Source organism: Belonocnema kinseyi, chromosome 3, assembly GCF_010883055.1.
Source record: "Belonocnema kinseyi isolate 2016_QV_RU_SX_M_011 chromosome 3, B_treatae_v1, whole genome shotgun sequence".
Taxonomy (NCBI): Eukaryota; Metazoa; Arthropoda; class Insecta; order Hymenoptera; family Cynipidae; genus Belonocnema; species Belonocnema kinseyi.
This window is the reverse complement of record NC_046659.1, coordinates 112962787-112986453: the sequence shown is the minus strand read 5'-3', so window position 1 is coordinate 112986453 and position 23667 is coordinate 112962787. Positions and strand designations below refer to the sequence as shown.

Here is a 23667-nt window from a genome sequence, read left to right as displayed (position 1 = left end):
CATTTACCAAAAAAGTTCTATGGTTCACAAAAAAATTTTGTTCAATGGAAAAAAGAGGTTGGTAATGTAGGAATCCCACTGTGTCGCATGCCCTTAAGGTTGAAAATTAGTTTTTTCTTTTTAATGGAAGATTATTTAAATCTATTAAAAATTTTAGTTAAACTATTTCGTAGAAAATTCTTTTTTTTAACGAAGATTCACCATTATAGTTGAAAATTAATTTCTTAGATTAAAAATGTAACTATTCCGTCGAAATTTCATTTTTTTCTTCGCTTAAAAAAAATAATTTTCTTACTATAAAATATAACTATTCCATTTTTGTTTAAAAAAATAGATCCTTTAATTGAAAATTCATGTATTTTGTTGAAAATTACTTTTTTCCATAAAGATTCTTCATCATAGAAGAAAATTACTTTCTTTGCTTAAAAATTTAACTATTTTGTTGTTAAAAAAAAAGTTTATTAACTGAAAATATAACTTCAATTTTTTTTTAATTTATCTTTTTTTGTTGAAGTTTCGTGTATTTTGTTGAAAATTCATCTAGTTGTTCAAAAATGTAACTATTTGGTTTAAAATAATTTTTTTTTTAAATTAAACATTTATTATTATAGTTGAGAATTCATTTCTTTCTCTCAAAATTTAACTATTTAGTAGATATTTGAATTTTTTGGTTGACAATTTATTTTCTTTAGTTGAAATCGAACTATTTGAAAATTTGTGCATTTTGTTAAAAATGATTTTTTTTGTGGTAAAATACTAATATTATTATTAAAAAATTTATCTTTTTGTTTGACGATTTATTTCTTTTGTTGAAAATTTAGATAGTTTTCTGAAAATTAGTTTTTTTTATGAGTAACAATTAATTTTCGTCCTGTAAATATAACTATTCCATTTTAGGCGAATTTTGGAAAAGAACTAGAATTCGGAAATTTTATTTGAAACAGTGAATTTTCCAAAATAATTATTCTGATTTGGTTCAGGGAATTTTCTAAAAGAACTAATTTTCAGATGGGGCACAGATTTTTTGAAAAGAATGATAATTTTGAGTTGGTTCCGGGAATTAACAAGGAAATAATAATTCCGAGATAGGACATGGAAATTTAAAAAAAAAGTGTAATTACCAGATCAGGAAAATGACGAATTGACTGAGAGAAAACCAGGAATTAAAAATGATCCGTCTGGTTTTCAAAATTGAAATTAAATTATAAATATCCTTTAAAATATAATTGATGATTATCCATTTATGATTTCTCTATTGCTATATTTTGTTATGTCTAGACAATTTTATCTTAAAAATAGGTACGTCGTTTTGGACGACTTAGCGGCAGTATCAGGAAGTCTTCGTGAGTGGGAAATAGAAAAAGATTTGCAAGAAACTTTGGCTCTTGAGGTTCGAAAATTGCGGGAAGAGCTGAGAGTAGCTGAAGAGAAGCTTAAAGAACAAAAAGAACGGGCTGCCTCCATGGGAACGAGGGTTGCAGGAGTTCACGAAAAAATGAATTTTGGCAGGAAGGAATGCTACAGAATTGCAAAGATCTGTACTCAACTTGGAACGGAAATTATTGGACGAAAATATAGGTAAGATAAATTTCTCACATCCGTGAAATCTGCTGAAATCCCTGAAATCCTAAAAATCCCTTGCAATCATTTGAACCCTTACAGGGCACACTTCCTTAAAATTACATTAAGAGCATACTGGGTGTTCGGTACCCAATGGTATTTAAACGTGTGCTGGGTCGACGGTATTTGATAGTTTTTTACAAGAAAATTTAATTAATGATTTTTAATCTATCTAGTTTAAGGAGAAAAAGGTTTCATAACAGTTTTTGAAATTTAAAGTAGTTTAAAAAAATCTTTTTTGGAAAAAAATAATTTAAAATGACTTCTTTCACTCTAAAATTCATATCTTTTAAAGTTTTTGATAGTTTTACTTAAAATTTTACTTGAATACATCCGAGATACGGCGCCATATGTTCCATTTTATGGAATTTGGTACGTTTTGTTAAAGCGCAAATAAGTCGCTGGGTATATTATACCCAGTATGCCCTTTAAGGGTTAGAATGCAGTAAAATCTTAAAAATCCCTGTGAATATTTCTGAATCTTTTGAAATCCCTTACAATATTTTAAAAGCTATTAAAATTCTTTGATGTTCATTTTAAAACAAATTTTGATCTATGATTAACAATTGAATAATTAATCATTTGTTCAGTTGAATATAGTATTTGGAATCTTTCCATTTTTAATGTTTCTGACTTAAAATTGCTTTAAATTATTTGACAAATTTGCAAATTTGGTGATTTATTTTTGCATTTAGAGTATTTAAAATAATAGCATGGACTTTTTTTTAATTTTGCATAATTTAAACAAAATATAAATTCTTGACGATATTGAAATAAAAATTTGAAGATTTTTAAGGATTTTGAGATAATAACGCTTGAAAACTCTAGGAGAAATTCAAATTAAACAATAAAATACTTCAACAAATTTAAAACAAAATGTAAATGTTGGAAGATTTCGAAAAAATAGAAGCTTAATTCTTTTTCTTAAATATTTTTGCCGTAAAAAGTACAAAATAATAATAAATATTTTAATATTTGAATTATAATTTTTATAACATTCTTAAGAAAAATAAAAAAAAGATTTTTGATTATTTCAGATGTGTCAGAAAAGTTGATAGAAGATTTTAAAGAATTTTTGTAATTGTATAGGATTTTAAAAAATATTAGAAAAAATTTGAGTCTTTTTAAAAGACTTTTAGAAGTTTGGAAGAATTCAAGAAATATTTGATAAATTTTCGGAAATGTTCCTAAGTTTTTAAATATTTCTTATCTATTTGTAACGTCTTAAATTTCTGACGATATTTTTAACTGACTTGGATTTTTCTCAAAATTTTGTAAAATCATTCGGAATGTAGAAATTTTTTTCTAATTTTCCTATGCATTTTGAGAAAATTTGTTTATTCTCCGAAATCCTTTCGAAATTCTTTTAAAGCTCCTAAATTTTATTTTTGGATTCTTTGAAAATGTACATTTATAAAAATCTTCTAAAGTTTTACAATTTTAACAATTAAAAAAATTTTAATCTTATTGAATTGAAACATATTGCTCTAAAATCTTCTAAATTCTTTTTCAATATTTTAGGGAATCGTTTGATAAACCTTTTTTAATTTTCTGTTAAAGTTCAGTTTTCAAATTTAAAAAACATACATTATTTTCACATGAATATTAAGAAAATTATTATTTTTTCTAATATCTTCGGGTCTTCTGAATCTTGTAATCTAAAAATTATTCCATTTTTTCTGACTTTTTAAAATTTTTCTAAATTAAAAAAACTGTCTAACATCTTTCAGATTCTTTTTTGACAATTTTTCGAAGGTTTTGAAATGTTTTTCAATAATCTTTTAAAATAATAAATAAAACAAAACAAAAAAGAATATAGGAACAAAATTGCACAAGAAGGCCTGAAAAAAATTCCCAGAAATCTTTTAAAAAAATTCAATCTCAAATCTTTCATAATTGTTAAAAAACTTCGAACTTTTTTTTCGAATTCTTAAAAATAAGTTTTTGCCTATCATTCAATTTTTCTCATCTCTTAAAAAATATTAGAAAATTTACAAATTACAGTGTGGTAGCGAAATGTTAAAAACAGAATTATTTCCTGTTATTGAATAATTATTTAGAATTTAATTTTTTTCTCCAATCAATAATGTTTAGAAACATTGAGAAATGAATTTTATGGTGAATGTTAATTAAAAATTGAAATATTACAAATATATTCAACTGAATACTTTTCAAAGTAGAAGTTAAATTATTTTAATTGTAGTTTGTTACAAATTATTAATTATTCAATTGTTATTCGTACGTCAAAGTTTTTTTTTAATCTTTTTAAATATTTTCTTAAAACAAATGTTGTAAAATAAAAAAGCATTGGAAATTTTCCAGAAATCTTAAGACAATTTTTGATATTCCATATTCTAAAAAAGATTCTAATTTTTTCTCGAAATTTTAAAAAATCTACGTTTTGTTTTAAAGTTGTTTAAATATCTTTGAGTTCAAAATTATTTTCCTATCTTTTAAACATTTCTAAGTATCTCACACTTATTCGATTTAAAAAAATAAAATTTAGCATTCTTTTGCGCAATTTTAGGAAATCATACCAAATATTTGTAAATATTTTCTTAAAATTAATTTTTTAAATTAAATAATTAATTTAATTTTCCTGAAATCTTACAAAAATATGATATTGAAATATTATGAAATCCTTAAAAATCTTCAAGAATTTATATTTTGTTGAAATTTTTGGAATTATTTTAAAATTCTTAATTATTTTTTAATCTAAATCTGCAAGATTTAAAAATATATATAAATCTATGCAATCATTTTCAATGCTCTAAATGGAATAATAAATCAGCAAATTTCTAAATTTATTTTTTAGCAATCATTCAATGTTATTCCTACGTCAAGATTTGTTTTAAAATATTTGTAAACCTTTACAAATTTACGTCAAAATTTATTTTGAAATCTTTTTAGATATTCTCTTAAAATAAATTTTGCAAAATAAAAAATCATTTGCAAATTTTTAGAAATTTTAAGACAATTTTTGATATTCAATATTCTATAAAAGATTAAAATTTGTTTCAAAATTTTTAAATATCTATGTTTTGTTTTAAATTTCTTTAAATATTTTTGAGTTTGAAATTATTTTTCTATCTTTTAAAAACTTCTGAATATTCTTCACTTTTTCAGTTTTTTAAAAAATAAAATTGGGCATTCTTTTCCGTAATTTTAGGAAATCATACAAAATATTTGAAAATATTTTCTTAAAATTAATTTTTCAAATTAAATAATTAATTTAAAATTTCCCTGGAATTAAAAAAATATATAATTTTAAAATATTTTAAAATCCTTAAAAATCTTCAAGAATTTATATGTTGTTGAAATTTGAATTATTTAATCATTTTTAATTATTTTTGAATCTACATCATGCTAGATTAAACAATTCAAGCTATTATTTTTAATGCTCTAAATGGAAGAATAAAACAAAAAATTTCGAAATTTTTCAAATTATTTTTTAGCATTCCCAAGTTGGAAATATTAAAAATTGAAAGATTACAAATATTATATTCAACTTCTAATTTTTCAAATTAGAAGTTAAATTATTTTAATTTTAGGTTGTTAAAAATTATAAATCATTCAATTGTTATTCGTGCAATAATGCTTGTTTTGAAATCTTTTTAAATATTCTATTAAAATAAATTTTGGAAAACAAAAAATCATTTTTAATTTTACAGAAATTTTTAAGACAATTTATGACATTCAAAATTCTAAAAAAGTTTCTAAATCTTGTGAATATCTCACGTTTATTCGATTTCAAAAAATAAAATTTTGCATTATTTTCTGTAATTTTAGAAAATCATATGGAATTTTTAATAATGTTTTCAAGTAATTTTTCAAAATAAATGTAATCAACTTAAATTTTCTATGCAATCTTAAAAAAATATGATCTTAAAATATTCAAAATCCTTTAAAAAAAACTTCATAATTTTATTTAAAAATCTTTAACAATCTATATTTTGTTGAAATTTTTGGAATTATTTGAACATTTTTCATTATTTTTACATCTAAATCATACAACATTTTAAAAAAATCCATGCTATATTGTCAATTCTCTAAATGGAAGAATAAAACAAACAAATTTCTAAATTTTTCAAAGTATTGTTTAGCAATCATTCAATTGTTATTCATACATCCAAATTTATTAATTATCATTATTAATAATTTTGTACAATAAAAGTCATTTTAAATTTTTCAGAAATTTTAGGATAATTTTTGATATCCAAAAAATTTGTAATTTGTTGAAATATTATGAGTTTGAAATTATTTTTCTATCTTTTATAAACTTCTAAATATCTCACACTTATTCGATTTTTAAAAATAAAATTTGGCATTCTTTCGTAATTTGAGAAAATCTTTCAAATAATTTGGAAATATTTTCTTAAAATTAATTTTTCAAATTAAATATTTAATTTAAATTTTCCCTGGAATTTTAGAAAAAAGTATGATCTTAAAATATTTTATAATCCTTAAAAATCTTCAAAATTTATTTAAAAATTAAAAAAATTTTTTTAGAAATCTTCAAGAATCTATATTTTGTTGAAATTTGTGGACTTATTTTTAAATTATTTTTTAATCTAAATAATCATGCAAGATTAAAATATATATATATATAAATATATGCTATTATTTTCATCGTTCGAAATGGAAGAATAAAACAACAAATTTTTCAAATTATTTTTTAACATTCCCAAGTTGGAAACATTAAAAATTGAAAGATTAGAAAAATATTATATTCAACTGAAAATTTTTCAAATCAGAAGTTAAATTATTTTAATTTTAGGTTGTTACAAATTATTAATCATTCAATTGTTATTTAAAGATCAAAATTAATTTTACAATGTTGTTAAATATTGTCTTAAAATTAATTTTGTGAAATAAAAAATCATTGAAAATTTTCCAAAATTATGCTTATATCTTTTAAAAACTTTTAATTATCTCACACTTATTCTATTAAAAACAAAGTTTTACATTCTTTTCCGTAATTTTAGGAAATCATACAAAATCTTTTAAAATATTCGCTTATATTTTCTTGAGATTCATTATAAAAATTAATAATTAATATAAATTTTCTCTGGAATCTTATAAAAATTATGATCTTAAAATATTTTTAAATCCTTAAAAATCTTCAAAATTTCATTTCAAAATCTTGAAGAATTTATATTTTGTTGAAATTTGAATTATTTAATAATTTTTATTTATTTTTGAATCTAAATCATGCTAGATTTTAAAAAAATCATGCTATTATTTTCAATGCTCTAAATGGAATAATAAAACAAGAAATTTCGAAAATTTTCAAATTATTTTGTAGCATTCCTAAGTTGGAAACATTAAAAATTGAAAGATTAAAAATATTCAATTGTTATTCGTGCCTCAAAGTTTGTGTTGAAATCTTTTTAAATATCTATTAAAATAAATTTTAGAAAATGAAAAATCAATTTAAATTTTTCAGAAATTAAACAAAAGTTAAAGTTAAAAAAAAGTTTATAATTTTTTTCTAATTTATTATTTTCTTAAAATAAGTGTCGCAAAATAAAAAATAATTTGAAATTTTTCACAAATTTTAAGACAATTTTTGATATTCAAAATTCTAAAAAGGGTTCCAATCTTTTTCTCTTGAAATTTTCACAAATCTACGTTTTGTTTTAAATTTGTAGAAATATCTTATCATTTAAAATTATTTCTCTAACTGTCAAAAACTTCTGAATATCTCACACTTATTCGATTTTTAAAAATAAAATTGGGCATTCTTTTCCGTAATTTTAGGAAATCATATAAAATCTTTTAAATTATTTGCACATATTTTCTTTAAATTAATTTTTCAAATTAAATAATTAATTTAAAATGTCCCTGGAATCTTAAAAAAAATATGATCTTAAAATACATTAAAATTCTTAAAAATCTTCAAGCATTTATATTTGGTGGAAATTTGAATTATTTAATAATTTTAAATTATTTTTAAATCTAAATCATGCTAGATTACAAAAAGTTCAAGCTATTATTTTCAATGCTCTAAATGAAACAATAAAACAACACATTTTTTAATTTTTCAAATTATTTTTTGGCAATCATTCAATTCTTATTTATACATCAAAATTTATTTCAAAAAAGTTTTAAATATTCTCTTAAAATTATAAATCATTTTCAACTTTTTAGAAATTTTAAGACAATATTATATCATTCAATATTCTAGAAAAGATTCGAGTTTTTTTCTCCAAATTTTGAAATATCTTTGTTTTATTTTTAATTGGTTGAAATATTTTTGAGTTTAAAATTACCTTTTTTATATTTTAAAATTTTCTAAATATCTCACACTTATTCGATTTTTAAAAATAAAATTAGGCATTCTTTTCCGTAATTTTAGGAAATCATATGGAATGTTTTACAATATTTTCAAATAATTTTTAAAAATAAATGTAATTAATTTAAATTATTCCTGGAGTCTTAAAAAAATATGATCTTAAAATATTTTAAAATGCTTAAAAATCTTCAAAATTTAATTTCAAAATCTTCAAGAATTTATATTTGTTTCACATTTTTTATTGTTATTGAATATAAATCATGCAAGATTTAAAAAGTATATAAATCCATGCTATTATTTTCAATGCTCTAAATGGAAGAATAAAACAACATATTTCTTAATGTTTAAAATTATTTTTTAGCAATCCGAAGTTGGAAACACTAATAATTGAAAGATTACAAATATTATATTCAATTGAACTTAAATATTTTAAAATACTCTTTTAAATTAAATTTTGTAAACTAAAAAGTCATTTTAAATTTTTCAGAAATTTTAGGACAATTTTTGATATTCAAATTTTTTTTTAATTTGTTGAAATATTATTGAGCTTGACAATTTTTTTTATCTTTCAAAAACTTCTGGATATCTTACACTTTTTCGATTGAAAAAAAATCTTTTATGCGTGTAAATTATCGAGCATTTGAATGACAAATTTTGTAATTAAAAAACTTTTAAACTTCAGTTTTAAAAGTTGAAAATTTAAGAGTTCCACTTTGGGAGCTTTAATTTGCAGCTCGCATTTTATTACTTGTGGACAAATTTTTGTCTTTATGAGTTTGATTTTTTTAAATTTAATTGACCCCGCAAAATGTTTTCGAACCGGGAAATGATTTATAAAAATATTTGGATTTCTATTGGTTTTTTTTTATATTCAGAATACCTGAGGCTGGTGTTTTACTGGTCAACAAGAGATTGAAAGAAGTGGCTCAGCACACTAGTCAGCTCTGTCGCAAAAACGACAAGAAAAGTCGAGTTTCTGAGTCTTCTGAGAAATCTGAGAGAAAATCTGACGGCACTTTAGTTGAGAGAGTGAAGAAAATTGAGAGAGAAAATTCTTGTGAATCTTTTGCGAGTTGCGGCAGGAACAGCAATTCAGTCTCGAGTAGTGAAATGGTTAATTCGCCAGAGGTGGAAAGTAATCAGGAAGAGTTTTCTCAGAAGGAAAAAGAGCCGAGTGAAATTATTTCTCCATTATTTCATACGACAGAAAATACTCAAAATCAAAATACAAAGTCTGATAAATCCAGTAAACAGGCGGGTAGGCCTTACGAGTCAATATTGTCCCACTTCAGAACTCCCAGGTGAATTTCATTTAATTAATATTAATTTGTTTTTTAAAATTTATTTTTATTTTATTTGTTTTTTTTTTTTTAATATATTTATATCACATTAGTATTTTTGCGAATTTGCAAAAACTTTCTTCTGAATATTATCTTTTTAGATGTAGATTTTATTATTTTGTTGAAAATTCAACTGTTCAGTCGAAAAGCCTTTTTGTTTTTGTTTAAAATTAATTTTTCAACTGAAAATGTAATTTTATTTAATTAATATTATATTTTTGTATTTATTTATTTTTATTTATATTGTTAATAATTTATTTTCTTGATTAAAGGCTTATGTATCTGGTTGGAAATTGAACTGTTCAGTCGAAAAGCCTTTTTGTTTTTGTTTAAAATTAATTTTTCAACTGAAAATGTAATTTTATTTAATTAATATTATATTTTTGTATTTCTTTTTTTGTATTTATTTTTATTTTATAAGTTGTTTTTTTTTTAATTATATTTTTATTATATTAGTATTTTTGCCAATTTGCAAAAACTTTCTTCTGAATATTATCTTTTTAGATGTAGATTTTAGTATTTTGTTGAAAATTCAACTGTTTTTTTTTTCAATTTTTTTGGATTGAAAATTCAAAAACTACATTGTTAATAATTTATTTTCTTGATTAAAGGCTTATATATCTGGTTGAAAATTTAACTGTTCAGTCGAAGAGCCTTTTTGTTTTTGTTTAAAATTAATTTTTCAACTGAAAATGTAATTTTATTGAATTAATATTATATTTTTGTATTTATTTATTTTTATTTTATAAGTTTTTTTATAAATATATTTTTATTATATTAGTATTTTTGCCGATTCGCAAAAACTCTCTCTTGGATATTATCTTTTTAGTTGTAGATTTTATTATTTGGTTTGAAAATTTAACAATTTTCTTACAAAAGACATCCATTTTTGGTTCAACATTCAGCTGTTTTTTAAATTGTATTTTTGGGTTAAAAATTCAATTCTTTTTGTAGAATATTAATCTTTTGTTTAAAATTCATATTTTTTTCTGATCAATCAACTGAAATCTCTTTTTTTGAAATTCTAAAAAATATTCTAATTTTTTCTCAAAATTTTCAAAAATCTATGTTTTGTCTTAAATTTGTTGAAATATTTTTAGAGTTGAAATTATTTTTCTATCATTTAAAAACTTCTGAATATCTCATACTTATACGATTAAAAAAAAAAAATTTGGCATTCTTTTCCGTAATTTTAGGAAATCATAAAAATCCTTTAAAATATTTGCAAATATTTTCATAAAATTAATTTTTTTAAATAAATCATTAATTTAAAATTTCCCTGGATTCTTTAAAAAAAATAGTTAAAATATTTTTAAATCCTTAGAAATCTTCAAGAATTTATATTTTGTTGCAATTTTTGGAATTATTTTAAAATTCTTAATTATTTTTTAATCTAAATCAGGCAAGATTAAAAAAAAAAAAATCCATGCTATTATTTTCAATACAACAAAATTCCTAAATTTTTCAAATTATTTTTTAGCAATTATTCAATTGTTATTCATACATCAAAATTTGTTTTGAAATCTTTAAATATTCTCTTAAATTAAATTTTGTAAAATAAAAAGTGAAATTTCAAATTTTTCAGAAATTTTAGACAACTTTGATGTTTAAAATTCTTAAAAAGTTCCTCATTTTTTCTCAAAATTTTAAAATTATTATATTATATTTCTGTGTTGAAAAGTCAATTGAAATCTTTTTGGATGAAAGTTCAACACTTTTTTTTTAATTTCATCTTTCATCTTTTTCATCTTTCTCGAATAAAAATGCAACTGCTCGGTTGGAAATTCAATTTCTCTTATTTAAAGTTGGTCTTTTGGGTTTTAAAATTCCGCTGTTTTGTTGAAAATTTGTTACTAGTTCGTAGAAAATTTGATTAAATATAATATTTTGGTATTGAAAAGAGAACTGAAATACTTTCTGGATGAAAATTAAATTTAAAAAAAATTCTTTTCTTTAATTAAAAATTCATCTTTATTAAGAAAAATTTTATGTTCCTTGGATAAAAAATCAACTGTTTTCTTGCAAATTTAACTATATCGTAATAAATTTACTTTTTGTGTAAAATTTATATTTAGGTGTTGAAAAATAATCTCAAGTCTTCGTTCGATGACAGATCAACTTTTTAAAAAACGTGTGGTTTTTTTATTAAAAATGCATCTGTTTTAGTACAAATTTCACTTTTTTAAAATAAAAATGCAACTATTTGGTGGATAATTCAACTATTTTGGTAAAAATGTTAAAAATTCATACTTTTTTATGGGAAAAAGTTCGTCTATTTGGATTGAAAATTCAATTGTTTTCTTGTAGAAACTTATTTTTATGTTAAAAAAATTCATATTTTTATTTTGAAAAGTCAACTGGAATCTTTTTTGGATTTTTAAGAGAAATTACACATTTTTGTTAAAAAGTCATGCTTTTTGGTTAAAAATTCGTCATTTTGGTTTAAAAATGCATTTTTTCACTTCATTTTTAACACTTTGTTAAGAAATTTTTTTTTTTTTGCTCGAAGATTTATATTTTTAGTTGAAAATTCATCTATTTGTTTGAAAGTTAAGCTTATTTTGTTAAAAAATAAAAATAATTTTTAAAAAAGTATTGGAAAGAGAACTGAAGTGTTTTCTGGATGAAAATTCAATTAAAAAAAAAATTCTTCAATTAAAAATTCATCTCTAAGAGTTGGATGAACAGTTCAACTTTTAAAAAAAACGTGTAGTTTTTTATTAAAAATGTATCTGTTTTAGTAAAAATTTCATCTTTCTTAAATAAAAATGCAACTATTTTGTAGAGAATTCAACTATTTTGTTAATAATGTTAAAAGTTCATCCTTTTTGATTGAAAAAATTTTCTTTCGTAAAAACTTATTTTTTATAAAGAAATTCATTTTTTGATCTTCAAAAAGTCAACTGGAATTTTTTTCGGATGAAAATTCAACTATCTTTTTTTTTAATAAAAATTCATCTTTTTTAAGAAGAATATCATTTTTTTTTTTTGATAAAAATGCGACTATTTGGTAGAGAATTCAACAATGTTTTATAAAAAAGTCATTCTTTTTGGTTAAAAATTAACTGAAATCTTTTGGGGACAAAAACTATTTTTCTTCTGGAAATTTGTCTTTTTTATTTTAAAGTTCATCTTTTTTTCATTAAAAATCTTGCATCTTTATTGGATAAAAATGCAACTGTTTTTTTGAATATTCAACAATTTAAAATTCCTATTTTTCTGTTGAAAAGTCAATTGAAATCTTTTTGGATGAGAATTTACTTTTTATTTAAAATTTTTATTTTTAGTATTGAAAAATGAATAAAAATCTTTGTGTGATCAAAGTTCAACTTTTAAAAAAATGTGGCATTTTTTATTAGAAATTCATCTACTTTGAGAGAAATTTCATCTTTTTTTTATGGAGATGCAACTATTTGATTTAAAATTCAAAAATTTTGTTGAAAAGTCATACTTTTTGTTTAAAATTTATATTTTGGTGTTGAAAAATGAACTGAAATCTTTTCTGGATGAAAGTTCTACTTAAAAAAAAATGGCTTTTTTATTATTAATTCAACTGTTTTAGTAAAAATTAAATTATTTAAAAATGAAAATGCAGCTATTTGATAAAAAGTTCAACTATTTTGTTAATAATTTATCCTTTTTTATTGAAAAAATTCCTCTTTTTGGATTGAAAATTAAATGTAGAAACTTATTGTTTGTTAAAAATTTCGTATTTTAATTTAGAAAAGTCAACTGAAATATTTTTCGGATGAAAATTAGCCTATTAAAAAAATTTTTTTAAATAAAAATACATCTGTTTGAAGAGAAATTTCAACTTTTTTGGATAAAAATGCAACTATTTGGTATAGAATTCAAGCATTAAAAAAAAAATTATCCCGTTTGATTAAAAATTCGTCTTTTTGGAATAAAAATTCAATTTTTTTGTGTTTAAATTTATTTCCTGTTTACAAATTTATATTTAGATTGTGAAGAGTCAACTGAAATTTCTTTTAACAGAAATATCAACGATTTTTTTGAAAATTTATATTCTTGATTTAAAAATGCATCTTTTTTTTAGTAGAAACTTCTTTTTTTTATTAAAATGTAATTAAAATGTAAATGGATGAAAATTTAACTGTTTAATCGAAAAATCTTTTCTTTTTTTTTTTTTAATTAATTTCTTAACTGAAAACGTAGCTTCCAATTTTTTAAGATTGAATTTTTTTAAGTTTTAAAATGCTCATTTTTTAGTAAAAAAAATCATTTTCTTGGTTTAAAATTTCATGCTTGTTGGGTAAAAATGCATCAGTTTTGTGGAAAATTAATTTTATTCTGACAATTCATATTTTGGTTTGAAATTCAATTCAATTGACTAAATATTTTGATATTGAAAATAGAACTGAAATCTTTTCTGGGTGAAAATTCAACTTTTTTTTAGAGAGAATTGGTTTTTTCTTTGATTAAAAATTCATCTGTTTCAAGAGAAATTTTACCTTCCTTGAATAAAGATGTAACTGTTTGGTTGAAAATTAAAATATTTTGTTAAAAAGTTATCCTTTTTCGTTAAAAATTCGTCTATTTAGATTAAAAATTCAATTTTTTCCTAATATTTTTTTTAAATTTACCTTTTTGATTAATAAATTTATTTGCGCGAAAAATTTGGTTGAATGACTTTGTTAAAAAATCATTTTTTTTCTGAAAGATTTATATTTTTAGTTGTAAATTCACCTGCTTTGGTTAAAAGTTGAACTATTTTCTTAAAAAGTAATATTTTTTATTTCATAATGAAAATTTAACTGTTTAGTCGAAAAGCTATTTTTTTTTAATTAATTTTTTAACTGAAAATGTAACTTTAAATTTTTTTTTTAAAGATTGACCTTTTTTTAGTTTTAAAATTCTCCTTTTTTTAAAAGTACAATAAAATAATTTCTTTGGTTTGAAACGACATGTTTGTTTGGTAAAAATGCATCAGTTTTCTAGAAAATAATTTTTTTCCCGAAAAGTCGAGTTTTTTTTGAAAATTCAATTTTTCTAAAGAAAATTCGTCTTTCAGCTTAGAAGCTTCAAGCATTTAGATAAACTTTTATTTCTTTCTTGAGTGAAAAATCTTTATTTGTTGAAAATTTGTCTTTTTAATTTTAAAATTCTTTGTTTTGTATCAATTTTATTTCTTTTACTCAAATCTAAACTGTGACACTTTTTTGTTTAAAATTTATCCTTTTAGGTTTTAATTTGCCTTACATAAATTTAAATGACTTTCGAAAATTTATAAAAAATTATATTAAATAATTAAAAAAAAATAGGGTGCAATTGTTTTCCTAAAAAATCACGTATAAATTTTGCGGGAGAATGAATTTTTGGGGGGAAAAATGTATTTATTTTTAAAATTTGAAAAAATAAAAAATTGGTAAGGATATTCTAAGTTGTTTGTTTATTCCTTTTATTTAGGTGCTCTCAGCCAGATGGAATTCTGTGCCCGTATCAATTAATGGGAAGTTGCCAGGACGGAGATTGTCAATTTATCCATCATCCTAGTCATTAGAAGTCTAGAGGCTAAAAAAACAACATATTTATCATACGTAAGATGGTTCTGAATAGTAATTGGTACATTTATTCACTAATTTTATCAGCTGGAACGATTTTGTTTAAAGGGAGAATCACATTTTAAACAATTGAGTACGATTTTAAGTAAATTAATCATTAAATTTGATCGTTTTCTTCATTTTATCATTAGTTTCGTATTAATATTTATTTTTGACTGACTGGAATTTTTAATTTCAGACTATAATATTTATTTCATTATTGTGTCACTTTCAATTTCTAAATCCTGGATAATTTTCACCTTGATCACTTTTATTATATGAAAACAGGCCTCACAGAATTTCGGTGAAAATTAACTTTAAAAAAATAATAATAAGGACTAATTATTATTTATTTCAGTTCTATACCTATTTTTGAATTATCTTGCATTGTTTTAAATATTTCAGGATATTTATGAAGGTTTCGAGAATTTTTCTACTAGATTTCAATTATTTTGAGGATTTTTTTTTAAGATTTTCGGCTATCTTTAAAAATTCTAAGGCTTTTAAGTGGAATTATTTTAGGGAATTTTCAAAGATCGGGAAATGACCGTGAATTTATTTTTTGACCGGGAATTTTACAAATTTTTAGAATAAAAAAAAATCTTTTCAACTTTGATTTTAACCGTTTTTTAAATAATTAGTTTTATTCTGATCTTTTTCAATTATGATATCAATAATTAAAAATTAGAAGTGTTTAAAATCGAAAACTTTTGATAAAAACATTTTTAGTTGATCAACTGTGAATATATATTGATTTTTTTTTTAATTGGAATTGTACTTTAAGATATAAAAAGTAAATAATAATTCATTGTTTCAATTGGAAAGTCTTAATTGTTAAAAAGATGTGAACGTCTTATTGAAACTTTATCAACTATTTTATTTTACTTATTATTTATAAATATCTGAATTTATTTAAAATTAATAATTATAATTTAAATATTCAAAACTAAACAAATAAAAAAATGTGTTTTTTGCCGTCCAATTTAAAATGAAATATGGATTTTGGCAGATTTGGAAGAATGAAAAACATTTCCTAGGAAAATTTCAAATGATTTTTTATTTTAATAAATTAATTTTAAGGGAATATTTTAAAAAATTTATAATGATTTACAACATTTTGAAAAATGAATGTGGAGGTTTTGAAGAAAAATTCTCTAATTTGGCATGTAGATGATGCAAGATTTTAAAATAAATATTCGAAGTTTTTAAATTATTTTTAAACTATTTAAAATTAAAAATTTTTAACTTTTATTATGTTGAAACTGGTATTTATCCAAAAGAATTATAATTAGTCTTGGAACAGGGAATTTAAAAATTTTAAATAAATCCCGAGCTGGAACAGGGAATTTTTTTAAAAGAATGAATTCAAAGTTAGAACGGGATAGTTTCGAAAAAATTTGAATTATAAATTGGAATAGGGAATTTTCAATTCTTACAAATTTATAGTTGGAACTGGAATTTATCCAGAATAATAATAATAATAATAATAATAATAATAATTCTTACTTGGAACCGGGAATTTTCAAATTTTAACCAATTCTGAGTTGAAACTGGTATTTATCCAAAAGAATTATAAATTGTCTTGGAAACGGGATTTTAAAAATTTAAATAAATTTCGAGCTGGAAAAGTGAATTTTTTTAAAAGAATCAATTCTAAGTTGAAACGGGATATTTAAAAAAAAATTGAAATTGTGAATTGGAACAGGGAATTTTTGAATTTTTACAAAATTTATCGTTGAAACTGGAATTTATCCAGAATAATAATAATAATAATAATAATAATTCCGACTTGGAACCGGGAATTTTCAAATTTTAGCCAATTCTGAGTGGAAACTGGTATTTATTCAAAAAAATTATAAATTGTCTTGGAAACGGGATTTTAAAAATTTAAATAAATTCCGAGCTGGAAAAGTGAATTTTGAAAAAATAATGTAAAATAATAATGTTTCTATTTTTAATTAATTTTGAGTTGGAACTGGACTTCAATCCAAGATAATAACAATTTTAAATAGAAAAATTAATTTTTTAAACAAAATTATAATTCTGGATTGAAACGAGGTATTTTCGAAAAAAAAATTTTAATTAGAAATTGAAGCAAGAAATTTTATTTAAAAAAAACTAATTCTTACAATTTGTTAAGGTAAAGAATTTTCGAAAAGAATTAACATTCTGGATTTAAATAGGCAATTTTTGGAAAAAAAATTAAATTCGGAATTCAAGAAGGAATTTTTTAATTTTTACTACTTTTGAGCTGGAATTAGAATTTAAAATTTCTTGGAATGGTACAATTTTGAAGAATTATAAAAGTTGAAAAACTTTAATTTGGCAGTTTAACTGCTTTAAATTTAAGATTGTTTAAATTAATTTTTTTAATTGTTTGAATACAAAATAAAATACAAAATTGTTGAATAAAACAACTTTTAAACTTCAATTTTCAAAGTTTAAAATTCAAATTTTAAATTTTTTCATTTGCAGTTCAGTTTTTATTATTTTACTGGAAATTTTTTTCTTAAAATAAAACGGCCACCCTGATTATAAAGAATTTATTCATGAAAAATCGGGTATTTTTTAAGGGTTTTAAAGAATTGAAGAGATTTAGAATTCACTCTGAATTCTTCGAAATTCTCTTGAAATTTATGATTTCACTGGAATTTTTTTAATTCACTTGAATTTCTATAAATTCACTCTTTTCTGCTTAATTCAATAGATTTTTTTTTTTAATTTTTAAACGGTTTAGTTTCATTGATCTTGTGGATTTACGAAATTTGATTGATTCAAAAGGAAAAATTTTTCATCCAAAAAGACGAATTTTAAACAAAAAAGTGGAATTATTAACCAAATAATTTAATTTTCAATAAAATAAATTAATTTTAACGAAATGGTTGAACGCTTAACATAATATAAAAAGACGAACATCTAATTCAAGATAAAGAAATTTCGAACAAAAAATAATAATTTCGAACAAAAAAGTTGAATTTTTGATCAAAAATAGGTTTTTTTTTAAATGATTAAATTTTAAACCAAATAATTGAATTTTGAATAAATTAGTTTAATTTTTAACAAATAATTTAACTTTTAACATGAAAAGGTGGATTTTTCATACAAAATAAAGGATTTTCAATCCAAACATAAAAATTTTGAACAAAAAAGTTGAATTTTTGATCAAAAATAGGATTTTTTTTAAATGATTGAATTTTAAAACAAATAATTAAATTTTAAACAAATTAGTTTAATTCTAACCAAATATTTAAACTTGCAACAAAAAAATATCAACATCTAATCCAAAGTAAAGAATTTTCGATCAAAAAATAATAATTCTGAACAAAAAATATGATTTTTTAACAAAATGGTTGAATTTTAAAACAAATATTAAATTTTGAACAAATTAGATTAATTTTAACCAACTAGTTGAACTTTTAATATAGAAAGAAAAATTTTTGATTCAAAATGAAGAATTTTCTATCCGAAAAGACGAATTGTGAACAAAAAAGTGGAATTTTCAGTCAAATAATTTAATTTTAACCAAATATTTGAACGTTCAACATAAAAATATGAACATCTAATCCAAAATAAAGAATTTTCGAACAAAAAATAATAATTTTAAACAAAAAAGTTGAATTTTCGACCCAAAAATAAGATGTTTTTTAACAAAATGGTTGAATTTTATACAAAATAATTGAATTTCGAACAAATTAGTTTAATTTGAACCAAATAGTTGAATTTCTAACATAGAAAGGTGAATTTTTTATTTAAAAGGAAGAATTTTCCTTCCGAAAATAATGATTTTTGACAAATAAGTTCAATTTTCAACCAAAAATATGATTTATTTTTAAATGATTGAATTTTAAACCAAATATTTGAATATTGAACAAATTAGTTTAATTTTAACCAAATAGTTGAATTTTTAACATAGAAAGGTGAATTTTTTTATTGAAAAGGAAGAATTTTCCATCCGAAAAGATGAATTTTGAACAAAAAAGTTGAATTTCCGACCAAAAATATGATTTTTTAACAAAATGATGGAATTTTAAACCAAATAATTGAATTTTGAAAAAATTAGTATAATTTTAACCAAATAGTTGAACTTTTAACATAAGAAGAAAAATTTTTGATTCAAAAGGAAGAATTTTTTATCCGAAAAGACGAATTGTGAACAAAAAATTGGAATTTTCAGTCAAATAATTTAATTTTGACCAAATGTTTGAACGCTCAACATAAAAATATCAACATCTAATCCAAAATAAAGAATTTTAGAACAAAAAAAAATAATTTTGAACAAAAAAGTGGAATTTTCGATAAAATAATATATATTTTTTTTAATGATTGAATTTTAAACCAAATAATTGAATTTTGAACAAATTAGTTTAATTTTAACCAAATAGTTTAACGAATTCGAACCCTGAATTCTTTGGCATTCTCTTGAATTTTATAAATTAACTGGACTTTTTTTATTTACTTGAATTTCTATAAATTTACTCTTTTCTACTTAATTCGATTAATTTTTCCTTTTTTTTCCAAGTTTTAATTTATTTAGTTCTGAGAATTGGTTGATAAAAAGATTAAAGGATTTGAAATATTTTAATGTATTTTTTTTCAAATTCCTTGGCATTTTCAAGAGCTTTAAAGCATTTTAGAGAAGTTAGAAAAGGATTTAAAATAATTTGAATTATTTTAAAAGATTACAAAGAAATTTTTGATTGATTTCAGTACTTAAATGGGATTTAAAAGAATTGGAAATACTTGAGGATGTTTCGAAGATTTGAAAGAGACTTTCAAATATTTGTTACCATTTATTTGTAATTCGCCCTAAATTCTTATTAATTTATACTAAATTCTTTTGGATTCTTCTAAATTCACTCAATTCTACCCAATTGAATTAATTTTTTCCTATTTTTTGAATTGTTTTAAATTGACTTGATTGCTTTTTAAATTCAGGTTGATTTTTAATGAATTTCATCCAATTCTTTTCATTTCTTTTAAATTTCTTTAAATTCAGTCAAAATTTATTGTAATTAATGAAACGTTTTTCGACTTTCAAAATTTTTCCAATTCATTTGTATTCTTTTGAATTTATCTGTAATTTTTAGTAGTGTTGCAAATATTTGAAAAGATAAAAAAATTTTCTTGGAATTCACCCTGAATTCTTTTAAATTCTTTTGAATTCTTTTTAATTTTTTTAAATTAATTTGAATCATTCTAAATTCACTCAATTCTACTTAATTCAGTGATTTTTTTCTTAATTTTGAAAAGTTTTGATTTAATTTATCCTGAAGTTTATTCATTCCACCCTAAATTCTTAGGCATTTCATCAAATCATTTTTAATTCCCTTTAATTTTTCTAAGCTCATTTCAAAGTTCTCCAGTTTAGTTAAGTTTTTTTCAAATTGTTATAAATTCATTGGATTTTTTTTTAATTCACTTTTAATTTTTATGAATTTCGTTGAATTCTTGTCTTTGATATTAAATTCCTCGAAATTAAATCCAGTTTTACAGAAATGAATGTAATTTTCAAATTAAAAAAAAAAATTCCCAATTCATTTGAATTCTTTGGAATCTATATTAAATTTTTCCGAAATCTTCTAAATTTATCCTGATTTCTTGAGGCCTGTGACAATATTTTGTCAGAAAATTGAAAATTTTTTAATTGAAAATTTTTTTAAAAAATCCTCTTGATTTAAGAATGAAATTCGGTGAACAAGATTTGCAAAATGGAGAATAAATACTCGCTTTCTCTTGAAATTTCAGACTCTTTACCAGATTCGAGTGAAAAAAATGTGGTTTCATAGGCAGTGTTTAAATGAGTGGATTATATTTTTAGATAATGGCAACTCCTAATTGGTAAGTTGTCCTTCGAAAGGAGTTTTACCCATTCACTCACACTGACTTTCAAAAAATCTCTCTGGCACAGGACGTCTCTATTTTATCCGAGTGATTTTTTTTTCCTTCCTTCTTTCTTTTTCTTTTCTTTTTTTTCTGTTCCGTGCCATTTTTTTTATCGCTTCACGCACAGAGACAATCGCGAAGAGAATTTTTTATAGGATGTAAAAAGTGTTAAATATAATATTGATAAACAATGTGAATAATGTAAATAAGATCTGTAGTTGACGATATTTGTAAATCGATAGTGATGCGCGTTTCCCGGAAACAAGAGTGATAAAACTTTTTTTATATGCTGGCCGTACCTCATTAAAATAAGAATATTGTAATTGCATTTCTGTAATAAAGGTCATTAATTTTCGTAATCGGATATTTCTTTTATTTACGCCCAGGTCTTTAAAAGTTATTTAGGATTTTACTTTTTTTATTTTAAGAATGCGTTTTAGTTTTTAGTTGTTGTTTTTTTTATATAGGGTGTTTTTCAAAAACTGCGTCGAGATATTTTTTTTTACTTTTTTTCCAGATCTGTGAACTTCGTCCAGATGAATTTTTAATAAAAATCGCAGAATTTTGAATTCAAAATTGAGAATTATGAACAAAAAAGTGGAATTTTCGACCAAAAAAGATAATTTTTTAACAAAATAGTTGAATTTTCAACCAAATAATTCAATTTTCAACAATATATTTTAAAAAGTTGAACTTTCAACCTAAAAAGATGAATTTAAATAAAAATCGAAGAATTTTTGATCTACAAATAAGAATTTTGAACAAAAAAGTGGAATTTTCGACCAAAAAAGATAACTTTTAATCAAAATAGTTGATTTTTCAACCAAATAATTAAATTTTCAACAATTTATTTCAAAATGTTGAACATTCAACATAAAAAGATGAATTTAAATAAAAATCGAAGAATTTTCAACCAAAAAAGATGCTTTTTTCACAAAATGTTTGAATTTAAAACCGAATAATTAATTCTCGAATAAAATAGTTGAATTTTCAACAATATATTTTTAAAAGTTGAACTATCAACCTAAAAAGATGAATTTAAATAAAAATCGAAGAATTTTTGATCTACAAATGAGAATTTTGAACAAAAAAGTGGAATTTTAGACCAAAAATGATAACTCTTTAACAAAATAGTTGAATTTTCAACCAAATAATTAAATTTTCAACAATATATTTAAAAAAGTTGAACTTTCAACATAAAAATATAATTTGAAATAAAAATTGAAGAATTTTGAACAAAAAGAGTGGAATTTTCGACCAAAAAAGATAACTTTTTAACAAAATAGTTGAATTTTCAACCAAATAATTCGATTTTCAACAATATATTTTAAGAAGTTGAACTTTCAACCTAAAAAGATGAATTTAAATAAAAATCGAAGAATTTTCGATCCAAAATTAAGAATTTTAAACAAAAAAAGTGGAATTTGCGACCAAAAATGATAATTTTTTAACAAAATAGTTGAATTTTCAACCAAATAATTCGATTTTCAACAATATATTTTAAAAAGTTGAACTTTCAACCTAAAAAGATGAATTTAAATAAAAATCGAAGAATTTTTGATCTACAAATGAGAATTTTGAACAAAAAAGTGGAATTTTAGACCAAAAATGATAACTCTTTAACAAAATAGTTGAATTTTCAACCAAATAATTAAATTTTCAACAATATATTTAAAAATGTTGAACTTTCAACATAAAAAGATGAATTTAAATAAAAATCGAAGAATTTTCGATCCAAAATTAAGAATTTTGAACAAAATAGTTGAATTTTCAACCAAATAATTCAATTTTCAACAATATATTTAAAAAGGTTGAACCTTCAACATAAAAAGATGAATTTAAATAATAATCGAAGAATTTTGAACAAAAAGAGTGGAATTTTCGACCAAAAAAGATAACTTTTTAACAAAATAGTTGAATTTTCAACAATATATTTAAAAAAGTTGAACCTTCAACATAAAAAGATGAATTTAAATAAAAATCGAAGAATTTTCGATACAAAATTTAGAATTTTGAACAAAAAGACTGGAATTTTCGACCAAAAAAGATAACTTTTTAACAAAATAGTTGAATTTTCAACCAAATAATTAAATTTTCAACAATATATTTAAAAAAGTTGAACTTTCAACATAAAAATATAATTTGAAATAAAAATCGAAGCATTTTCGATCTACAAATAAGAATCTTGAAGAAAAAAGTGGAGTTTTTGACAAAAAAAAAACTTTTTAACAAAATAGTTGATTTTTCAACCAAATAATTAAATTTTCAACAATATAATTAAATATTCAACAATATTTTTTAAAAAGTTGAACTTTTGCAGATCTGTGAACTTTGTCAAGATGAATTTTTAATAAAAATCGAAGAATTTTGGATTCAAAATTGAGAATTATGAACAAAAAAATGGAATTTTCGACTAAATAATTAAATTTGAACAATATATTTTAAAAAGTTGAACTTTCAACATAAAAAGATGAATTTAAATCAAAATCAAAGTATTTTGGATCCAAAAATTAGAATTTTGAACAAAAAAGTAGAATTTTCGACCAAAAAAGATAACTTTTTAATAAAATAGTTGATTTTTCAAGCAAATAATGTAATTTTAAATAAAATAGTTGAATTTTCAAAAGAATAGTTCAATAATTTCAACTTTAATAAAAAATTCGAATTTCCGTTCCAAAACGACAAATTTTCAACCGAAAATTTGAATTTTCGAGGAAAATGACGATTTTTTTACAAAAGAGATAAATTTTCAACGATATAGTTGAATTTTAACGAAATAACTGAACCTAATTATTAAACTTAACGAAATTAGTTTTATTTATATCAAATAGTTGAACTTTTAATGAACAAAAATAAATTTTCATTCTGAAAAGACGAATTTTGTACAAACAAATTTAGTATTCGACCAAATATAACGACTTTTTAAACAAAATAGTTGAATTTTGAACCAAATAAGTAAATTTTTAAC

General features: G+C 21.2%; 1 protein-coding gene across 3 annotated transcripts in view; it reads left to right on the top strand.

Moving 5' to 3' along the window:
* The window catches only part of LOC117168698 (serine-rich adhesin for platelets-like), a 46290-nt gene extending 25238 nt beyond the window's left edge, over nucleotides 1–21052 (top strand). The window contains exons 4-7 of one of the 3 annotated variants that reach the window (XR_004466541.1): nucleotides 1300–1578; nucleotides 8791–9216; nucleotides 14683–14838; nucleotides 20562–21052. Coding sequence is in view for 1 of the 3 variants with exons in the window: in XM_033354384.1 (XP_033210275.1) it covers nucleotides 1300–1578; nucleotides 8791–9216; nucleotides 14683–14776 (799 nt within the window). In the remaining 2 variants the exon portion in view is untranslated. Of the gene's footprint in view, nucleotides 1–1299; nucleotides 1579–8790; nucleotides 9217–14682; nucleotides 14911–20561 lie in introns of all 3 variants that reach the window. The other 2 variants (XR_004466540.1, XM_033354384.1) reach the window with 2 other exon arrangements.
* The last annotated feature ends 2615 nt before the right edge of the window (nucleotides 21053–23667 follow it).